We start from the raw sequence: 22,097 nt of genomic DNA, 5'->3' as shown, positions 1-22,097 counted from the left end.
GGTGACCGGCCCAATCATTTTTTGACCGACAACAGGAGGTAAACTGTGGGCCAATTACCGGGGACTTGAAAAGCCGTGTTTGGGTGGCGTGTAAATGGATAGACTTTGATGATTTTTTTGACCTTTTGTGGGACCCACTTCCCATGTGTATGAGAATAACTTTTCGTCTATAATTGATGTGCTTTTTTTAATGGATGGACGGTTAGGATTGGTTGATGAGGTAGGAATTTTGTGACGTGGAGTGATCTAACGGTGGGGTATTTATGTATTTTTAAAGGACGGTGTAATGTAATCCAACTAATTGCTTTAATTAACAAAGCATTAATTAGTTACATCACATGTTTTGTTGGTTGATTAGGTATATTGTATGGCAATGACAACATTTTTTGTCTACTTTTGATGATTTTTTCTACTTTCTCCCTAATTTCCTACTACTAGTTGTATCAAAATTATTCATCTTTCATTATTTTATTTTTAATTTTGATACGCGGTCGGCCCAAAATTATTTTAATTTGATACGTTTAAAATGATTGGTATAAAATTTACACATTATATACATAAAATAAAGTCGGGACTCAAGAGTATTGTGTTTGTGATTTTTACTACGAGTATTCCATACTAAAAGTGAAGTAATTACTTATTATATTATCACAACATCTTTTTTCAATTGGGTTAATAGGTGAAATATTACATTATTTCGGATAATCATGATTTACATAATTTGTCCTACTCAATACAGGGTAATATACGTAGTAATAGAAATAGAAGGTGATAATATATCACTAAAGTTTGGACATTAATTTGCACCATTTTAATTTGTCACACCTTGTCCATGCACAAGTTTAATTATTGCTACCTTTGTTAATCGATCTATTTAAAATGTTGTAAGCATAGAGTACTTTGTAAATATACATTAAGATAAAAAAAAATATCTTTCACAGTATATCTTCTTTAAATCTATTATGTCGTATAATACAGTAAGAAAGAAAATGGTTAGATTGATGCTACGCAAATAGTATTACGAGTACATTCACTTTTAATTGCAACACTTGGAAATCCAAGGAGTCAAACTAGAACATTGAAATTGAAGGCGATAACCTATTAGTCATCAACTCAATAAAGGTATTTGGGCAGTACATTTCAATCATAACATGGAAGACACTCATTCTCTCCTTTCTCGGTTTCGCAATTGGAGTATCTAGCACGTAGGATGGATTGATTTTGTATTAGCTCTGGTTTGATTTCTACTTTTTCTTCTAATACATTAGGAATTTCCCTTGTGAGGCAGACTTCCTAATATTTAATTTTTCTTTCCTTAAAAAAACTTGAAAATTTATACTATTTACATTCTTAAAATTAGGCCTTGTTTGGCAATTGGTTGTTGGTTATTTTTCTTGGGTGGTCTGATATGATCAGCTCTTGTATTGGTTTTTTATGTTGGCTATTTGACTGTTGGTTGTTAATAAGTATGTTTGGTAAAATTGGTTTTTGGTGGTTTCATATAAAATGACTTTTAATAACACTAGTATATTGTATTATATTTGTAGTATACATTGCAAATAATAATATTTATAAATTATTATTATTATTACTATTGTTGTTATTAATATTTATTATTACTAATTAATAAAAAATAATTATTGATTACATTACAAATTATTAATGCTATTAATTAATATAGTAATTATAAAACTAATTAATAATTAATATTTATAAAAAATTAATGCTTAAATTATTATTATTGATTAGTAATTGTTAAATTAGAAAAAGAACCAATTACATTTGTTAATGAAAAATAATAGGACCAATCATATTCAATTATAGTGCTACACATGAATTCAGTTGGTTCAAAAGGGTGAATGAAATTTGTGGTTTATTTGCAAACATTAATTGCAAGCAATACAGAAAAAAATTAAAGTAATGCCACATCATAACTATTTAGGGATAATTTGGGGATATTTGGTAAAAATTCACTTACTAAAAAGGGAAAGAGGGAATGTAATTTAAGTAAGTCACTTACTAAAAAGGGATGGGGGAGTATCATTTCTAATAATTATAAATAGCTTTTAATAATTAATTATTACAGTAATTATTAATTATCAATTAGTTACTATTAATTGTTAATTGTTAATTAATTATTATTAATTATTAATTCAAGGTGAAAATATGTCATTAATTTTAAAGGAAATATGCGAAAAGCCTATACAAAAAAGCTAGTAAGACTAGCTTTTCATTTTTGGCGAAAATGCCGAATTTTAGCCAACAAAAAATCATTTACAAAACACTACTTTTTTTGGTTGTTTGACCAATTTGATTAATATGTTGGGCAAAGTATACTCACGCGGGATCTTAATTGTTAAATTCGTTTCAATTGATATTTCACAATAGCTAATTATATAATGTATTTTTTTACTTATCCATTATACGAAGAGTTGAAACTATGTTTTGATAAGCGTAAAAAGTAAAGTGTTATAAAAGTCAAGGCATGCAGTCACAGTTTATGTTTTTTGTTAAGTATAAAACTGATGACAGATTACTTTAACTAGGCTAATATAGTACTCCCTCTGTTTTTTTTATATGCATCAGTTTGACCGGCACATTTGTCGAGACGTTATTTTGACCATTAATCTTTAATTGTGCATTAGTAAAAATTGTAACAAAATTATTATATTAGACATTATGACAAATCTAATGATATATTATATAATACGTAGTAACATTTATTTATTTTTTAGAGGTGAAAAAATTAAGTCAACCATGGTATATGAATAGTGCAATTGTCAAAGTGATGCATTAAAAAAAAAAAAAAAAAAAAAAAAAAAAAAAACCGGAGGGAGTAATACCATCAAGTTCCCATTATGTATACTCCGTAACTTATAGTGTTGCAATTTCAATTGATAATTTGACTTAGTTATTTCGCTTGAGGTTTCTGACTTGGTATTTTACTACTACTATCTGTTTTTATATCTACTACTACTATATATTGTTGTTTCTTTTTGTTTAAATTAAATGTTACTGTATGCATTTGTCTTGATATTTTCAATGTTTTGATAGGATGTCTAATCTATTTGACTAATTCGAAGTATTTTTCTATAGCTTTTAGAACTGGAAAAATAGAAAGATAATTACAAAAGGAGTTCATAGGTTCATAACATTGATTAGTTGACTTCCCTATAGCTTAATCTTTATGTATGAATTGTTTTTTAAAAATTTCCCTTTTTTCTTATTGAAGTTTACGCATAAATTGAATACCTTGATTGTGACAATTGATTGAGATATACTTTGTGTAACAATGAACATGCAATTTCTTTTTTTTAAAAAAAAAGAAATAAGGAAACAAAAATATATATAGTACGGATTACCTTTTAGCAACCATCAACTACCTATTAAGTTCAATATTAGGGGCAGTTTGGTTCGCACAAGGGAATCGGAATGTAATGAACAAAGGGAAAGACAAGGAATAGAATGAAAATCCCCCAATTTTGAGGTGTTGTTTGTTTTGAATAACAAAGGAATGGAATGAATGGAAGGCCGCCAGTTCAACCACCACACCACCACCACTCGCCTTCACTTTCAACCATTTTTAGCCACCACCCAGCCACTCCACCCACTCGCCGCAGCTCCTCCATAACTCCCCCCCTTTGCCGCACCACCACCACCCCTCGCCGCACAGCCTCGACCTCTCCTCCCCCGAAAAAACCACCCCTAGCCCCGAAAAACCCTAACCCCGATCTCCCTTGATCCCGAAATCTGCCGCTCAGCCCCCCACCACCCTCGAAACCCTAGCGGCTTGGATACCGGAAACCAAGACTTAAAATGCACACCCCTAGTAGAGGATTCCCTACCTTTCCCCTCTACTTCCAAGTGATGATATACGTTAATGCGTAACTAAGTTATCTAATGAGGTGCTTGTTGGACCTTTATTTTTACCAAAAAAAAAAAAAAAAAAAAAAACTTCATACCCTATTTTACTATGTACTCTGTATAATTTTATTGATTCTTCCAACTTTGAAGTTTAGGGTTCAATCCATTGAAATATAATCGTTGAGGGTGAAAACTCTTCACTTTTCACTCTCTTTTAAAGAGTCTAAGCCCGTAAATACTAAAGTAGACAAAAAACTGTGAAGGTTAAGATGCAATCCGGGTATCTAACATTCTAGCTTCCACTAGTAATCGTGCAAACCGCAAACGCCATACTTTTGCACCAACTCCTTAAGCTAAGCAATGAATCTAGTACAACTGCACCACCGAACCCAACCCGTTTTAACCCATCCACCGAGTCAACTCGGTCAGCTCATCTAACCCAGTAAACAATCCAACACTCAGCAAACCCTAAACCCAAATCGAACATCAAATTCATCGCTAAATCCCTAATTTTGGGGAGAGATTCGTTAATGGTGGAATCGAAGTAAATCGAGAAAAAAATAAATAAAATGAGCATAAAATGTAGGGTTTGGTGGCCGAAAGAGATTTCATCTTCTGAATTCCCAAAATCATCAAAAAGTTTGTTGTTATTTGGTTGGTTCATCTCTTGTTCTTCATCTTGCCTTGATGTTGTTGTAGCTTTCGCTTTTCCTGATGAATTTCTCTCTCTTCATTACTCTGATTCCGCTATTCAGGTTTGTAGTACTGCAATTCCTTTGATTTTTGAACTTTTATTATATAACATTCATGTATTGGTGTGAATGTGTAATCGATTAATGAAGTTCATGGTAGCTCATTGTTTTGTTCGTAATCGGATTTTGGACTATAATTTAGCTAATAAATTCGTGCGTTGTTGAATTTTGAAGTTCATTGTAGCTAATTATCTCGTGTTGCCGAGTATTGGAGTTCATAATAGCTCATATAAGCTTGTGCGTTGTTGCATTTTGAAGTTCATTATAGTTTATAGTTAATAATCTTGTGCGTTAGCAAAATTCAAGTTGAGGTTAGCTAATAATCTCGCGTGTAGTGAAGTTTTAGGTAGCTAGTAATCGTGTGTGTTATCGAATTTTGAACTTCTGGGTTGCTAATAATATGTGCATTGTTGAATTATAAAGTTCGTAATCTTGCGTGTTATCAAACTTTGAAGTTCAATTTGTTATGATTAATAATTTTGAACTTATTGATTATGATTCCTAATAATACTAACTCATAGTGATGGTTGTGTGCTAGCAGCCTTGCGCATTGTTTGATCCAATGAAATATACATTCAGGTTGATATTAGGACATTAGAGTAGTTTGCGGTGGGGGTTTAGGTATTAAGTTAATCTGAGTTGGTGAGCTTAGTTTTGACGAAATGCTTTGGAGAGTCGAATTATGGGTGAACCTTGTGATTTCTGCTAATCGTTTGATCCAAATGTAGAACTACCTCCTTTCTTTATGTTCTTTACACTTACTATTTGCACAAGAGTTAAGGAAAGAAGAGACTAACAAAGAAGTCCCGGCAACTGGCAAAAGCTTGAAATGAGCCAATTAATGATTAGTAGATCAACTAGTGCACAGTTTTGTGGGGGTAGGGAAGGGTAAAGTTGTGGAAAATCATTGCCAAAAATGGAATAATGTAGAAGTTTATGGAACAAAAAGGAACACACTTATGGGGGAGAGCATACTCAATTTGGGGGGGGGGGGAGGGAGGAGGTAAAATGCTTTGGTTCAATGACTTATTTGCCGAAATCAGTGTTTAGAGAAATGTGACTTATTTGAGGGGCAAAAAAAAAAAACAAAAAAAAAAAAAAAATTGAAAAAAGGATGGATAGAAGAGGGAGCACAAGGCTACCTGTATAACATGTTCAAGTTCTAATCCCTACCTGAAGTTTTGGGTGCTTCCGCATTCCGCTTCATTGCATCCCCTTTGATTGTCTTACCTAAGTTTACAGAACAAGGGTTGTATGCTTAAGTTTTTGCTCTTCTATCACCGCCGGTACACTGTGTGAGAATTAGAAGTAGAACGATTACAGTTGAATTTATCAGTGAATTGTGGATTTGTCAAGTAATCATATACTTGAAGTGTCTTGGGAATATTACTGTGCGAGATTAGTCTGTAGAACGATTGATGTTAGAATTAACATGATATTTCATCAGTGGATTGCTGAATAACTGATTCTTTTTTGACTAATTTGTAGTATGTTATAATGTGGATTCCAACTCCACGAGATATCATCTGCTTGAAGAGTCTTGAGGAATAATGCTTTTTAAGTAAAGTTATTTCTTCAATCCCAAATTCTTCATACTTTAATGTTCTTTAGTGTCACAAATCTTCATACTTTCTGTTTTTGGGTATCACAGAATCTTCTTCACACTTTCTTATAATCACTTTTCTTAATTTCTCTCAATCCCACTAATTGATCTATTCACCCTGACACAACACTCTATCTTACGTTAACTACTATCCTTAAACTTTATGCCAATTGGGACTGAAGGAGTATTAACTTTTATATTAAAATCTTGGCCCCTAGTTTTGATTGCGGGCTTGTTTATAGTAATTGTTCAAGATACTTGGATGGTAAACTTTTATATGCATAGGATGGTAATTCCAAGTGCTAAGGGGATCGTAAAAGTAAGAGCTGGATATTTGGATATGATCTAACACAATTGCCATGATTGATACAGTATTGGTGTGTTACTCTAGAATAATACAACAAGGGGGGTGGGGGGGGTGGGGGGGAGGGGGTGAATTGTAGTATGGGAGAAATTAGCCATTGTGAAACTATAAAAACTAAGCTAAAGGAACTCAAAGTCACACAAAGAGATTGTAGCGTGGAAAACTTCTTGGCCCTAACAAGAAGAAAAACCACGACCACTTGGGATTTTAGGAAAGAATCTTTATTAGAATAGGGCAATCAACCTATTACAAGCTAAAGACTCTATCTCAAAGTTCCTCAACGAACTTCGAGTTCCCAATAGCAAGTCCCTCAACATACTGCTCTTCTCTTTCTCTCTCTACCGACTTCTCTAGAGTTCACTCAAACTCCCAATTTCCAATTGTTCTTGAAAGAAATACTCTAATGAAAGAAAATAAGAAAGTAATCAAGTAGAATGCGACTCTTAACTCTTATGAAAGCTAAGAAGGTAGAAAAATAAGATTGTGCAAGGGTGAGTTTTTCTAGAAAACAGCTTAAGTATTTACAGAGAATCTTAGCTTGATTAAAACGCCATAACTTCCTCCACGCCACTACTGCACATCAACGCCACTATTCTCCACCACTTCCAGTGCTTCAACCATGTCCTAAAACTCAGGGCACGTTGAGCCACTTAGAAGCAGTTTCCTCGTTTAATCACCAGTAGCGCAAGTTTAGGAAATCAGTTACATAATCTTTTTGAAAGATATTTTTTCCGAAATTACAAAGATATTTAATTGTGTAACAAATCAGAAAAAGATATTTTTCAAAACAGACTTCCCTATAATTTAGCATTCTTTAAATTCTATCTTAAACCAAATTTTATGAGCATTCTACTAAGCATCCAACTTCAAATTACTTTCACTTACTAAAATATAAAATACTTTAGACTTTGTATATTCTCTTAAGAAGCCTCGCTCTGAGTCTTCATTCTCTTGCTTCTACTCCGAAGTTTCCGTTCCTTCAAAGGAACACTGCAACTAGTCTTCTGCTTCTTTAAGCTCTAGTTCCTTTGTCTCGAATAGCTCTGCATCTTTGACACTTCAAACTACACAACTTATTAAGACAGGAGTCCAACCATAAGTTTGACTTGTGTTATCATCAAAACATCAAGGGCAACATGGTGGTTGAAGGTCGTATGACTTGTATCTAGTGGACTAGTGACAAATATTGTCGATTATCACTTTGGATAAGCTAGTGTTTATCTATTGAGCTTATATGTTTGCATTTTGGATCTTTAGCTTCTCCTGCTCTTGTTTCATTTTTCGAAGCTGGGAAGGGTTGGGACGTTGGGTGCAGATTACTACGGTGGGCCGGTGGCTATATTGTTTGCAGTATACACATCCCTTTAACATAGTGTTATGATTGTTATTAACTTATTTTCATGTCTACAACCATAGCGGGTGGGTAGAATCGTACAACTTATGAGGTCATTCCCTTTCCTATGGTGTGTTAGTATTTCTTCAGCTCATAGCTCTCCATTCTTATAAATCTTAAAGGATTTTATAATAATTATGATGTTGCTGTATACATTTCAAGTATGCTCTCTTAAGCAATTATAATTTTTGGCTGAAAATATCAGGAGACAATTCATCATGCAAATGGAGGAATGCCGGTAACATTACAGGAGAAGTCTAGTTTGACCGTTCTGGGTCGCTGTGTGCTGCCAAATGAGAATATATATGATCTGCACAATTTTAATATGGTCAGCAGTGATCACAACTTGCCATCTGCTAAAGCCTGTTTGCTCAATGGGCAACACACTTCTACTGCAAATTTTAGGAATTCAAGCTGTGGATGTACTGCTTATGACAGTTTATTAAAGCAATACAAACATGCTTCTCGTAGCCACTCAACTTGGATCCAGTTTGTGCATGATGCTCACAGTTATCCTTCCAGTGAGATTTGCTGGATTCCAGCATTGAATCATCTGCATTTGAATGGCAAACTATCACCTCAGGCTGAACTCCACGTATGTAAGTCTCTCTTTCTTCTTTTGCTTACTTCATAAGATGGATGCCAATCGTCAGTGCCATTTATTGTCTGCTTTTGAAGTTGTCAGGTTATGATTTATGAAACTCCGAAATATGGTAGTCATCATTTCGCCTTAAACTTTTGTAGTTCCAAACCTACAAAATGTGCGCCTAAAAGACCTAATTGGGTTGATGAACTCTATTGTAAACCTCAGCTTCAAGATTTGGTAAGTTTTTGAAAGCTTATTGATAAGAATATGACTATTGATTATAAATTATAACAAGTTAAGATTGATTTTGCATTAACCAAAATGCAGAACACAGTTATCCTGGCTATTAATTGCTCTGCTGCTGCAAATATGTACTTTTGCAACAATTTAGGACTCGAAGGTTCTTCCCGGAAATTAGTGCTATACATGTAAACTTATCTGGTACTTTCTGTGTTGTTATTCTATCATCTCTATCCCTTATTTTCTATTATTTTGTTGATCATCTGAATGTACTCCAGGTTTTTGAACTTTCTCTGGAGGTCCTGGGCAACTGCTGTGGCCACCTTTTCCACATTTCTCTATTTAGTTCTTCAGTCATTCAAGAAGCTTGCAGGTTGTACAACAAATTTCTGGATGTTCAATGGGTTAGCAAAAATTTTTAGTAACACATGGAGAAATACACAAGTTCGATGTCACCAGATTCTGTATTGGCCTATTTTCCTTAATGAAACCGGCCTAAGGTAGTAATGTGCATAATGCTGGAATTTTCTTTGATTTGTGTGTCATATTTGATTTTCTGCATGTAGCAAACATATATATACATTTTTATTTATTTATTTATTTTTGTCCTGATTGAGTGTATGGGGCAAACTGAATTGCTTGAATATTTGCTGTATTTGTATCAATTTTCTAAGAGTTATCTTGTAGGTTTCACTTTTTGATGGAATTTGAATATTAGAGTTTCTTCAGGTACATCAGGATAGAAAGGGATTTAAGATGACTGTGACATTGCTGTTGCCGATTTCATAAATCGGACAATACATGATGTGCTTACTTATTATGGGAAATAGTGCTTCACGTGTATGAATGATTTTAACGAGTTTGCAAAGATTTTTTGCCTGTTATGTCTGTGTGGGTCAAAATTTTCTCCTGACCAGAACGGTCTTGATGTGTTCGACCTGTGGACCTGACCTGGCCTGAACTGGCCCAGCCCATGGCCATCTATTAAGTCTGTGTTGATGGCAGCCCCTTTTAGTCCCTATATGTCAACAATTATTCTGTGTCATGTGAGAGCTTTTAATTTATTGATATGTTATGGAAATCTTGATATTCTTTTTTGATTATCTTTGTGCTCCTTAATATGCAAGGTCTCAAGCATGTGTTGAATATGCGGAGAAAGCTGGATTACGAAAGCATTCCTTTTGGTCTTCTGCAGCCATTGATGTCTTCTTGGGGAACTTGGTTGGATTTACTTTGTTATTACATGCTGAAGCTGTCCTTAAATGGTTTTCAGCTTGTGCCTTTCACTTCACTGATGATGTTTTGCGTATAGGATGTGTATGGTTGATGGGAGTGCCTGCTGGTTTTAAGCTGAACACAGAGCTTGCAGGAGTTTTGGGTATCATTTCCCTTAATGCTATCCAGATCTGGAGTACCCTCTGGTTTTCAGCAGCAGACATATTTTCTGGTGTTATCATCAAGGTTGTTGCTTTGTCGGGGATTCTTCTTGGCATGACAATTCCAGTGGCATTGATCACAGATATGATTGCAATAGCTGCATTCCATGTTTACACACTCCATTATTTGATCTCTCTCTTGTATTCACTTCAGATTCAGGCGTTGGCAGCTTTATGGCGTCTTTTTAGGTAAACAACTTGATACATTTGTTGTTTAGGTTCTTGAAAGTCCTGTCATGACAGTGTGGGAAAATACAGATAGCAAGGAGCTTTTTGATGTTGAATAGGTTGTAGTCTCTTAAAAGTCTTGCTATATGTAATTTTACACACTCCATTATTATGACGCTGTGGTACATCCGTACATATACATACTCAATAGTTGCCATAACCCAATTTGAATTCATTTCAAACGTGTGCATTCCTTCATTTACAAGATGAGCCTTGTGAAGAGGCTACCAAAAGTCCCACTAAACTAACATTTGAGGGGTAGAAATATTAAGGAGCTTTACTGTTGTCCAACATTGTACGTAAAGTATCCTGTACTTTTAGAAAGATGGAAAGCTAAAATGATGCGTTAAGATCTAGATAGAGTGAATGTGATATTATTTAAGAAGAATTTTGTATTTTCCTTCCAATATTTTTGTATTTGGTATGCTGCTTGAAATTTTGAAAGAAACAAGGATTTTGTTGCTTGATCAAGTGTCTTAGCTGGTTCATAATATGTTTTAATTGTGGTTTATTGGGGTATATAACCAGAGGATACTTGTTTGTATTTATGGTGTTTTCATTGATAGATGTAGCTAGTAAAGTTTTTCATAGTTAGTGCATCCTAACTGTTTTCTGTTGGGCATAAATATTATTCCTTAAATTTGAACAATACGAGTATATTTGCTGGTGATTTTTTTGGGTAGAACTAATTGTTGTAATGTGGTGGTTCTAGTTGCTTATGAGGTGGTTTTGTCTGGCAGGGGCCGTAAGTGGAATCCTCTTCGTCAGAGGTTAGATAGCTATGAATACAGTGTGGAGCAACATGTTGTTGGATCCCTACTGTTCACTCCGCTCTTGCTACTGCTGCCGACTACATCTGTCTTCTATATATTTTTTGCCACCATGAATTTGACGATTATTTTCTCCCTGTCAGTAATAGAGATCATCATTTCTATTATTCATGATACACCTTATAGTAAAATCCTTCTCTGGTTGATAAGGTCAAAAAGATTTCCTTCAGGAATTTGGTTTGAAATTATTCACTGTCAGGACGCTGCAGATACCTCCTCGGAGGATGGGTTTCTTATCGCTCCATCATGCAAGGGTATGCCTCAAGAAAAGAATACAAATTTTAGGAAGTCTGTACCTCTACTTTCACTTCTCCGCAGCAATATATTTACTTTTGGTGAGGCCTTGCTCTATTATATGTACTTTCAAGTTTTATGAGAATTATGAGGATAGCTTCATGTGGTCAGTTCTTATTATCTTTTTTCGTTTATGTTTCAATGCTCATACCTTAATAGTTGTTTACCTGTTACTACGTACTGGATTAGAAAATAATTGGACTAGTTGGTAATATAGATCATATACCAATGGTTATTTTATCAAAATTTTGCTTGTGATTTCACGGGCAACCCTCAGAAGGTGGGGTTGTGTTGCCTGAGTTTTATGGCTGTAGGTAGTTAGTTATTTCTACGATTCTACCGATCTACTAGCTAATCTGAGTCCCAACTATTGCTGCAATAATCAGCTCTTAGGACTTGCCTTGCCCTTCTGCAAGCCGCCTGCTAACGGCATCTTAGTATTTATTATAAAAGGAATGGCTTCTTCAAGTTGTGGATATAAGAGTAAAATAAGAGGGATGGAAAAGAAAAATTGCATAGGAAGTATGGGTATATTACCTGTGATAATATTTCGGTATGCTGTTAGTTATGTAGTTTCACTTGATTGTCAGGCCAATGTCTGCTATAATTTCGAGTCTGGCTCTTAGCTTTGATGGTATACTTTTTAGAATTTTGTTATCTATAGGATGATAGGCGTATAGGTCTTCCTACTAAATCACATACAATTTTTTAGGGCAAGTGGTCTTCCCTCACTACAAGAACATCTGCTCTGGAGTTCATGGACAAACTCTTCGCTCTGCAATTTCTGGGATCCTCACGGGCAAAAGGTTTGTGATCTCATCAATCTTAAAGTGAATCTTTATTCCTCTCTCCTTTGCCCTTTTACTCCAATTTGCCTCTCGTTATGGTGGTTTTTTTTTTTTCTTTGGTGGTCGGGTTGTCATCTTACATTAAATATGATATTTACAGCATTTCAACAAAGCTGTGCATGGAAGTTACTCCAGATGTTCCTTGGATGTCTATATCTTACAGAGACTATTGGTACATTTGCTACGATGCAGTTCTTGCCCGCATGCTATGAATGTCCTTGTCTCAATTCAGTAACAATAGTAAAGTTGGGATCATGTAATGGGCCAACGCTGATCAAAGCTAAAGTTGTCTCTGACCAGCAATCTTCTCAACGGAATTCTTTCTCTACCGATGACATTGGTGCTATTGTTTTGTAGTATATTGGTAGAAGATTTGTTAAACACGTTCCCAAAGAGATTTTGTAACTTGCAGTTTTGTCGTAAGCAATGAAAGCGAGATTTCTGAGATTAGCTAGTTTATTGGTATTCACTATTCTGTAGGAACACATTCAATCTCAACTGTAGAGACTCCAATGGTTCCAAACCTTAGCCTAAGTGATCAAGGCAAGTGATTCAAGGATACTCATAGTTTGTTAATCAAGTTGAAGAAAAAGTTAACTATGAGAAGTCAATATTTTTTTTTTTTATCATCAATGATTTGGTTAGAAAAATGTTTGTTTGTTTGTTTGTTTGTTTTTTTTTTTTTTTTTTTTTTTTTTTTTTTTTTTTTTTTTTTAAATATTCCTATATACAGTATATTGTATATTTGTATTATACGAGTACTATTATTATTATTAAATGTATTCCTATATACGAAATTACAAGTATATATTTTCAGCCTTGCGTCGCAAGTATTTGGAAAGCTTTGTTGTGTGTTTTTTATTTTCATGTACTTCGTATTAAACTAGGTAGCTCTTTGCGTTTTAAGCTTAAACCATGTCGTTTTGACCTAGGATTAAATTATTTTATTTAATGATAATACTCAGAATATCTGTAAAAACTTGGAGTCCAATCCAAGTCGAAACACTTCCTTAATAAAACGGCATCGTTTTTGACTTTAAAAAAATAAATAAAATCTTGGGACCCACATCACAATTGTAATATCTCCACTTTCCCGAATAATCTTCATAATCCTACGAAGAGTCAGGGTGTGTTCTATTCACCTGATTTTCACTGATCTGAACTTATTAGACCTTATTAAACCTTATTTTAGGTGTAATTTGTACTTGGTGCAGACCCTCAGACTCCTTTCAGGGGTTTCATATAAATACCCACAAATTGCAATCAAACCTTAATTTTTAACTTTTCATCAGGTATCTTCTATCCCTTTATACTTCTATTTTGTCTTTATTTTTGACAATTTGAATGATTTTGATTATTTGTGTCATGATAAGATGAAAATAGGTTTTGATTGTATGTATTTGACATTGATTAATTTGCATTTTAGTACTATACCGTTTAATTGTTGTTTTTTGATTTTATGCATTGAAAGATTATTTAATGTCCATTATTACTGAATTTATTTCATGTTGAAAGGATTTTTTTTATTGGGAAATAGGGTTTTGAAAGAAATTTACTTGCATAAGAAAAGTTTCCGTTTATGTTTAATACTCCGTAAGAGTATAATGTACTCCATCCGTCCCTAAATTACATTCCTACTTCTCTCTATTATGTGAGGAATAAATGCAAGAAATAAGAATGTAATTTAAGGACGGAGGGAGTAATGTAATTCGCTTTAATTATGTTCAACCTTCATCAAGTGATTCAGGTCTCTTGATACACTACATTATAATCATACTATAATGAATTATTTTTTTTTGTTACGTCTGCTAATTAATTTAAGTTTGAACAATAATGGCTTTTTTTTGAAATTTGTGTTTTCAAGTTTTGGTTCGTTTTCTTGATCTAGTATTGTTCTTTGGCTCGTGATACCATGTAGAAGAATCACTCGCGTTTCTCATTAATTAATACTCCGTAATATTTAGTCAACATCTTCTACTAGAATCAGGATAAAGCTAGCTTACTTGCACACCAAGCACAATAATACAATATACTATTGTTTTCTATATCCTATGATTGTTTATGTTATCTTTAATTGCTTTGATTTGTTTGGATTTAATTATGTATGAGTAATTTATTTATAGGGTTCTTGCGATCCATGAATAATATAAAGGGATGATTGATTATTGTTGATCGTTAATGTTGTGGGAATTTTCTATTGATTGATAAAATACTATACAATATGTTTAGTGCTGGTTTAATTGTACGAGTTATGCAATATGATTCAAGATTCGGCCGATGAGAATTATTATTATGGCTTAGTTTTAATAGACAGGTTAATTTATAAATTGTTAAGTCAAGATTCGAGAGATATGACTTAATACCCCCTAAATGGAGGTTGTATCGTTGACATGTTGAGTGCTCTGGTTCGTTATATATCTTGATTTTCAAGATTCGAATTTTGTCACACGTTTGAGAAAATGTTTGTCTCTATAACATGTCATAGAATTTTATGTCATCTTTCTTGGTTTATTTTTCAAGGTAATAGTTAGTTAATGTTTACTTTGTTACATTTTTTGGGTGATATTTCTGCTTGTGTTTTTGAATTTACTGCATAACTTATGATTTATTTTACTCTTGCTTTGTAGATTGAGAAAAACAGAACGTGTTGAACAAATCATAAAAAGAAGAGAAAAAATGCCTTCACATTTTTGGCAGGTTTGTTTTCTACGACAAATGCTAATCCTACCTTCTCATTTGAGCTACTACCTCCGGTTCGAATTATTTGCAATAAGGAATATTTTATGTCTTACAAATAATACCCCTTTGTTGCGAGTAATATGACCGGAGGTAGTATAATTAATATGTTTAGTATACTTATCTTCTTTCCTTTTTTCTGTTCTGTAGCGCGGTAGTGACAGTGATAGTGATTTTGATATTGATAGTGACTTTGAGGATGAGATAAATAATGGTTTTGATGATGTTATATATGATCCTTGTCCTTGTCCTTGCTCCAATGATGAGTCAGATGACGAAAAGCGAGTTGTCATTCCTGCTAAGAATAAGCGTTTCCAGGTGATGTCTGCTACTGTTGAGCAGATAACGAATGCCATGAAAATCAATGACTGGGTGAGTTTGCAAGAGAGATTCAATATGATAAATAAACAGCTTGAGAAATTCATGCGTGTTGTGGAGGCTGGTAGGACTCCCAAAATCTATGTAAATGCCCTTGTGTTGTTGGAGGATTTTCTGAGTGAGACTTTGTCGAACAAGGAAGCAATCAAGAAGATGAGCAGCAGCAATGCGAAAGCATTGAATAGAATGAAGCAGAGCCTAAAGAAGAACAATAAGAAATATGAAGATCTGATTAACAAATTCAGGGTGAATCCTGAGGCCGAAGATGAAGCAGATGAAGAGGAGGAACCTGATGAGGTAACGGACAGCTCTGATGACGGTGAGGAATTCATGAAAAACCCAAGCGAGATAACATGGGATACAGTGAACAAGAAAGTGGAAGAAATTATTGGTGTGCGTGGTAGGAAGGGAACTGGGAGAATGGAGCTAGTTGAGAGGCTAACCTTTTTAAGTAGGGTTGCAAAGACGCCTGCTCAGAAGCTGGAGATCCTTTTCAGTGTTGTATCAGCACAATTTGATGTCAATACTAGTCTTATTGGACACATGCCGATAACTGTGTGGAAGAAATGTGTGCAGAATATGTTTGTTATACTTGATATTCTCACACAATATCCAAATATTTTGGTAGATGATACAATAGAACCAAAAGAGAATGAGACACAAAAGGGTACAGACCATAAGGGCACCATTCGTGTATGGGGTAACTTAGTAGCCTTCTTTGAGAGGTTAGATGCCGAGTTTTTCAAGATCTTACAGGGTATTGATCCTTATACGTTTGAATATGTTGAAAGGCTTAAGGACGAGCCTTTGTTTTTGGCACTGGCACAAAATCTGCAAGAGTATTTGGTGAAAACCGGAAATGTAAAAGCAGCAGCAAAAGTTGCCCTTAAACGTGTTGAGTTTGTGTATTATAAACCTCAAGAAGTTTATTATGCAATGAGGAAATTCGCTCAACAATCAGAAGAACAAAACGATGAAGCTGAAGGTGAGATATCTGATGAGGGTAAGGGCACCCCTTTGTTTGTAGTAACCCCTGAACTCTTGCCTAGAAATCCTAGTTTTCCGGATTGCAGCAGGGCCTTTATGGATAGCTTAGTTGCTCTCATTTACCAATTTGGAGATGAGCGAACTAAGGCTCGTGCAATGCTGTGTGATATATACCACCATGCCCTTATGGATAATTTTTTGATTGCTCGGGACTTGTTACTGATGGGTCACTTACAAGACACAATTCAATATATGGATATTTCAACCCAGATAATGTTCAATAGAGCTATGGCTCAGCTTGGTCTCAGTGCTTTTAGAAATGGTTTTATTGCTGAAGGACATAGTTGCCTTTCTGAATTATATTCAACTGGAAGAGTGAGAGAGCTTCTTGCACAAGTGTTCTCTCAAAGCCGGTATTATGAGAAGACTCCAGAGCAGGTATGAACCTGTTTTCCATAATTTTTATGTGCACAGATGTTATGATTTTTTTGAATGAATTTCAAGTGCTTTAATTTGAAATATATGGGAGGAAGAAAATCCATAAAGTAGTACTATTTAGTTCTTCTATTACTGATTGAGGTGTGTTGAGGTTTTGTATGTCAACCTGAATTATTAATTTATTGTACGAGTAGTAGATTAGGACTTTGCTCTTAGATGATTCCCTTTATTGCACTTTGTGCTCTTCTTATATGTAATGGAAGCATTGTTTGCATAAGAGTTAAAAATTATAGAGAAGCTTGTGGATATCATCATACTGCCAAATTGCCAATATAGTGTGCAGAACTGTCAAGTTTACTCTGCATTTGGCTGATGATATATGTGCTGTAGTTAGGATTGTGCATCTTTGAGATTTATTTATGCTTTACTCGTAATATTAATGCATATTACTAGTACGGAGTATATCTTTAGTTGTTTATGAATCTTATTTTGGTTATTTTTTAATAAATTTGTATCAGGAAATGAAAGAAAGGAGACAACAGATGCCATATCACATGCACATCAACCTGGAACTCTTGGAAGCAGTTCATCTGACCTGTGCCATGCTGATGGAGGTTCCCAATATGGCTGTGAACATCTTTAAGTCTCAGCACAGGGTCATAAGCAAGACTTTCCGTATATTGCTTGAAGCTAGCGAGAGACAAACATTATGTGGTCCACCTGAAAGTGTGCGAGATCATGTTGTGGCTGCTACTAGAGCTCTCAATCAGGGTGATTTTAAAAAAGCCTTTGATGTCATAACATCACTGGCCATCTGGAAGCTCCTGGGAAACAAAGAGGCTGTTTTCATAATGCTGAAATTTGAGATGAAGCAAGCTGCCTTAAAGACTTATCTATGCAGTTACTGTGCTTCTTACTGCAGTTCTCTTAGCCTTGATTGGCTTTCTAAGATGTTTGAACTCTCAGAGGTTCAGATACACTGCACTGTGAGCAAGATGATGATTTCTGATGAGCTGCACGCTTCATGGGACCAGCCAACGGTACATCATCTTCCACCAGGTTGAGCACACTAGTCTGCAGGATATAGCTCTCCGTTTGGTTGAGGAGATGTCTTATTATCTCACCAATAATGAGCGAGCTGTGGAGGTCAAGTTGGGTGGTGGTACTTCGGATGGTTTGTCTTTCAGGAGAAAAGAAGGATCAGATTATACTGAGATTGCTGCTGCAGGCAGGGAAAGTAGGTTGCTAGATAATGCATATTCCAAAAGGAGGTCAGTTGGCCGTTTGGTATATGGTGGAAAGACATCAACTACTGGACAGTTTAATACAAGCGGAGCAAGCTCTTCTTCCATGCCGGGATTTCAAACAGATTCATCTTCAGCTCAGATGGTTATGCTTAACCACAGGGTTTGTTGATTTTATGATGCTTTCAGATTACAAATACTAATAAGATCCTTTCCTTGGGGTTTTTTTTTGTTTGGTTCATATTGAAACTTCCTCACTGAATACATCTGCATCTTGTGCACTCTTTGTTTTAGTTTTGAAACACGTAATTACTTTTTCACAAAGAAAGTACGAATTATCTCTTGTTTTTGGGTGTTTACAATGATTTTTGTACTGATAGCTATTTTGAAAGCAATTAAATAACTAGGCTGACTTCAATCCCTTCGTTTGATCTTCTGCCTAGATTTATGACTCCTACTAACTTTGGCCATTACAATTAGATTGAGTGATCAGGAAGTCTATTTCAATTTTATGTTAGGAATTGGCAAAGGGGAGAAGATTTATGGGTAGTGCATTCGATTTATATTCTAATATCTTGAGGAAGATTGTTGGTATGTAAAGGAAATCTAAACGAGAATGAATCAGCAAATGATATAAGGGAGAATAGGTAAAGAGAGGCGTCCAGAGTATTGAATGCCCTGGCTTAGTTTTAGCTCTTGGGAGTGAATCAGGCCACTCAAAAGTCTGACATTCTGTTCTGTATTTTGCTGTCATTCAGATTTATCAGTTTAAACTCTCTTTAAATTTTACTGCATGCTTTAGAAATCTATGTTAATAACATTTCCAAAATGGCATTACAAAGATAATAAAAAGTTGTATACATGCTCAATCACAAATTCATAGGATATATCTTTTCTATTTGGAAGAATTTGGCCTGTGGTATGAAAAAACAGCATAGAAGCTCTGTATTGCAGTAAGAAACAATAGAATGATAGCAGCAACCAGTGAGATGACAGACCAAGGATTGTGAAAATACCTTTGAAGCAAGCTTGCTCGCCATCTATTTCTTCTCTGGTTGTAGTACGCGTTCACTTCTTTAGATAGATTTGCATAGTAACCATCATGTACGTTCACAAGCATTTCTTTACATACGCTCTTGAAGATGTCAACAGCTTGAGCATCATCTCCAAGAATGATTCCACGACGATGAAGGTGGCCTACATCTTCAGGGGATTTTATCAAGCATTCCATGAAGACCACATATGATGCAATCACAGCATCACTTATATTCATATGACAGTGTTCAAAGGCTGCTAAATTCAGGAGAATGGTCATTGTGCTATCTTGTATCCAAATGGGAGGGATTTCAAGAACCCCGTTTTTGAACCTGATGTCTAAAAAGCAGCTGGTGTTCCGTTTCCTGAATTTTACTCCTCCCTTTCTCAGCTCAGTCACCCTATGTAAGACTTGTTCACGGCTTGAAATACTATCCGGGGCTTTATTTAGCCACGGCTTCAAACACATTGGGACAAGCTTATCACATACCATATATCGAAATCTATGTTTATTAATGGTACCCTGTTGATCAGATTTTACATGGAGTAGACTTCGCCTAAAAACATCAAGGACATGAAGGCACTCTTGCTGCCTCAGTGAACTGTTTAGTTCATTTAGCTCGTTTACAGACATTCTTATACCTGTCATAGTTAATAGGAAGTAAAAAAGTGAATGGTTCAGTTCTTTGAGCTCGTTTACAGACATTCTTATACCTGTCTTAGTATATATAGAAAATAAAAGCGAAATATTCTGAGATGTATCTCAGTTATAATATGATAATATTGCTATATGTGGCTTTCTCTATGTGCTAAACATATTAAAAGCGAAATTCCAAAATTACCTGTCAGCCATATAGGATTGAAGAAGTTGAGTACTAAATCCAAAGCCTGATCATTTTGGTGCTGATTTCCGTTCATTAGCTTTAGTAGCTTGTCAATTATAAAAAGTGGAACTTGGTTCTCTAACATAACCATGTCTAACACAATGTCTTCAACAATTCTCTTATTAGCAAAGACAGGGTTGCCGCCTGTTGTGTCTCTAGCCGGATAATATCTCAAGAGCTCGAGGATGAAACAACCATCAAGGACCATCATCTGTACAAACTTGTCGCTGCTTAGATGATTGATTTCTTGTTGATAACAAGCTCGCGCTTGATCTTCAACTTGTCTGACCGTATCAAGGTAAAGGCTTAGGTCTTGACCGGTCCGTTGTAGGACTTGGTACAGAGCAACCCACTTGTAGAGATCCATATCCAGAACTAGCTCATTACCGATGTGGTATGGCCCTATGGATATGGTCTGGGGCTCATAGATTTTTTTGCTCTTCTGGGCATCTCTTATGCGACGAGGCATACGATATATGCAACACTTCTCCCATGATTTTCTTGTAATAAATTGCTGTGCTTCATTAAGTTTTCCCTGTATGGATATAACCCACTGTTGTTTCTGTTGAGAATCCATTTTTCTCTTCTTTCAGACCTTCTGGTGGTTGCTTCTGGTCAATCTTTAGTGAAGATCAACCAACATATGCAAATAATGTCTGAAAAATATTACAGGAAGGATTTTTTCAAGTAATGAATATGGCCTTTAGAACATGGAAATTTGTGTCAAAAAACAAAAAAATAGTACATGGGAATTTATTGTGAATCATGTACCAACTTGTGATTAAACTACATTAGTCACATAATTTAATGAATTTTCTTCACTGCTTCCAGGTAATTGCGCTTGATTAAAAATTTAAAATCAATGTTCAAGACCAGGTAAACGTAATTCTATATTAATGTGTAGTAAGCTCAAAATTGGTGGCTTTGAAAAAAAAAAAAAATTACGCCAAGAAATTTCAGATCTCTTTCCTCCAGACTAAGACTAAATGTTCTGAGAAACATGTGTCGTTTATAAAGGTGAACTGAGTTAAACTTGCAGCCCTGCAAAAGGAACCTGTAAAGTTTGTAACTGTCATCTGAAAGAAGTTGAAATAATGCCTCATTCATCGGTCACCGAAGAATGGAAGGTAACTAACTGTTGTTCTGATTTTAATTCCCAACCATGAAAGTTAAATTGATAAAAGTGAGTTAATATTAGATTGCTTAGTTTTGCCATGAATATTGATAAGAACACTCATTGAATCAATATAACTAATGTCGTTGCTTTGGGTGGATTTTTATAACTTGAAATGAAGTAGTATTTTTCCACATTCCAAATTGTTACCATTATCTTATTATATATTTCTTAATTTTTCAAATGGTTATTTTCTAGCTAATTTCTTCAATTGTCAATTATTTACTAATTACATCAGAACCTTATCAATGTGGTTGTCAGCGTAAATTCAAGAAACAGGGAAAAAAAGATGAACCCGAAGGGGTCAAGAAAGTGGTATCCGATGGTCACAGTTCTCAGAAATTGAATCATGCAAGGTTTCCTGTACTCGACGAGGATTTGATTGGTGAAAGAGGTCAAGCTCTAGATAGGGATTATGGGGGAGCTACAAGATTAACAATTAATCATTCCAAATCCAACGTCATACAGGTTTAATTTTGTAACCTCATTTTTGTGTCACACAAATCTCATCGGTCCCCTTTGCCTTTAATTTCACATTAAAAATTACTCCGTATTTCATTATGTACTGCTTGATTAATTTCTTTTTCTCCCTTCTATTATGCCAGTCAAACATAATTCAAGTCCCAAATAATGACTCTCCTGCATTCTCAAAGGTTCACCCTAACCAAATGGTAATAAATCTTTATCTTATCCATACATATCATTACTATCTCCTCTTTTGTATTCACTTTCATTTTGCATAGTTTGACTTTTATTACCCTAATAATACATTTCCCTTAATCC

General features: G+C 34.9%; 2 protein-coding genes and 1 pseudogene across 2 annotated transcripts; 2 read left to right on the top strand and 1 right to left on the bottom strand.

Annotated features, from left to right (window-relative positions):
- Nucleotides 1–4,189: 4,189 nt before the first annotated feature.
- LOC145608154 (phosphatidylinositol N-acetylglucosaminyltransferase subunit GPI1-like) lies at nt 4,190–13,262 on the top strand. Its single transcript, XM_081663765.1, has 9 exons — nt 4,190–4,619; nt 8,182–8,571; nt 8,662–8,799; nt 8,890–8,990; nt 9,081–9,302; nt 9,930–10,427; nt 11,207–11,631; nt 12,303–12,396; nt 12,539–13,262. The coding sequence occupies exons 1-9, from the start codon at nt 4,434–4,436 to the stop codon at nt 12,648–12,650; spliced, it is 2,166 nt and encodes a 721-aa protein (XP_081519891.1). The 5' UTR covers nt 4,190–4,433; the 3' UTR covers nt 12,651–13,262.
- A 1,667-nt stretch (nt 13,263–14,929) lies between these two features.
- On the top strand, nt 14,930–18,393 carry LOC145606873 (eukaryotic translation initiation factor 3 subunit C-like; annotated as a pseudogene).
- A 723-nt stretch (nt 18,394–19,116) lies between these two features.
- On the bottom strand, nt 19,117–20,795 carry LOC145606872 (UPF0481 protein At3g47200-like). Its single transcript, XM_081662715.1, has 2 exons — nt 20,099–20,795; nt 19,117–19,898 (listed from the first exon to the last, which is right to left on the bottom strand). The coding sequence occupies exons 1-2, from the start codon at nt 20,715–20,717 to the stop codon at nt 19,117–19,119; spliced, it is 1,401 nt and encodes a 466-aa protein (XP_081518841.1). The 5' UTR covers nt 20,718–20,795.
- Nucleotides 20,796–22,097: the final 1,302 nt, after the last annotated feature.

This window comes from Chenopodium album, chromosome 23 (genome assembly GCF_948465745.1).
Source record: "Chenopodium album chromosome 23, dcCheAlbu1.1, whole genome shotgun sequence".
Taxonomy (NCBI): Eukaryota; Viridiplantae; Streptophyta; class Magnoliopsida; order Caryophyllales; family Amaranthaceae; genus Chenopodium; species Chenopodium album.
This window is presented reverse-complemented; position numbering and strand designations above follow the sequence as displayed.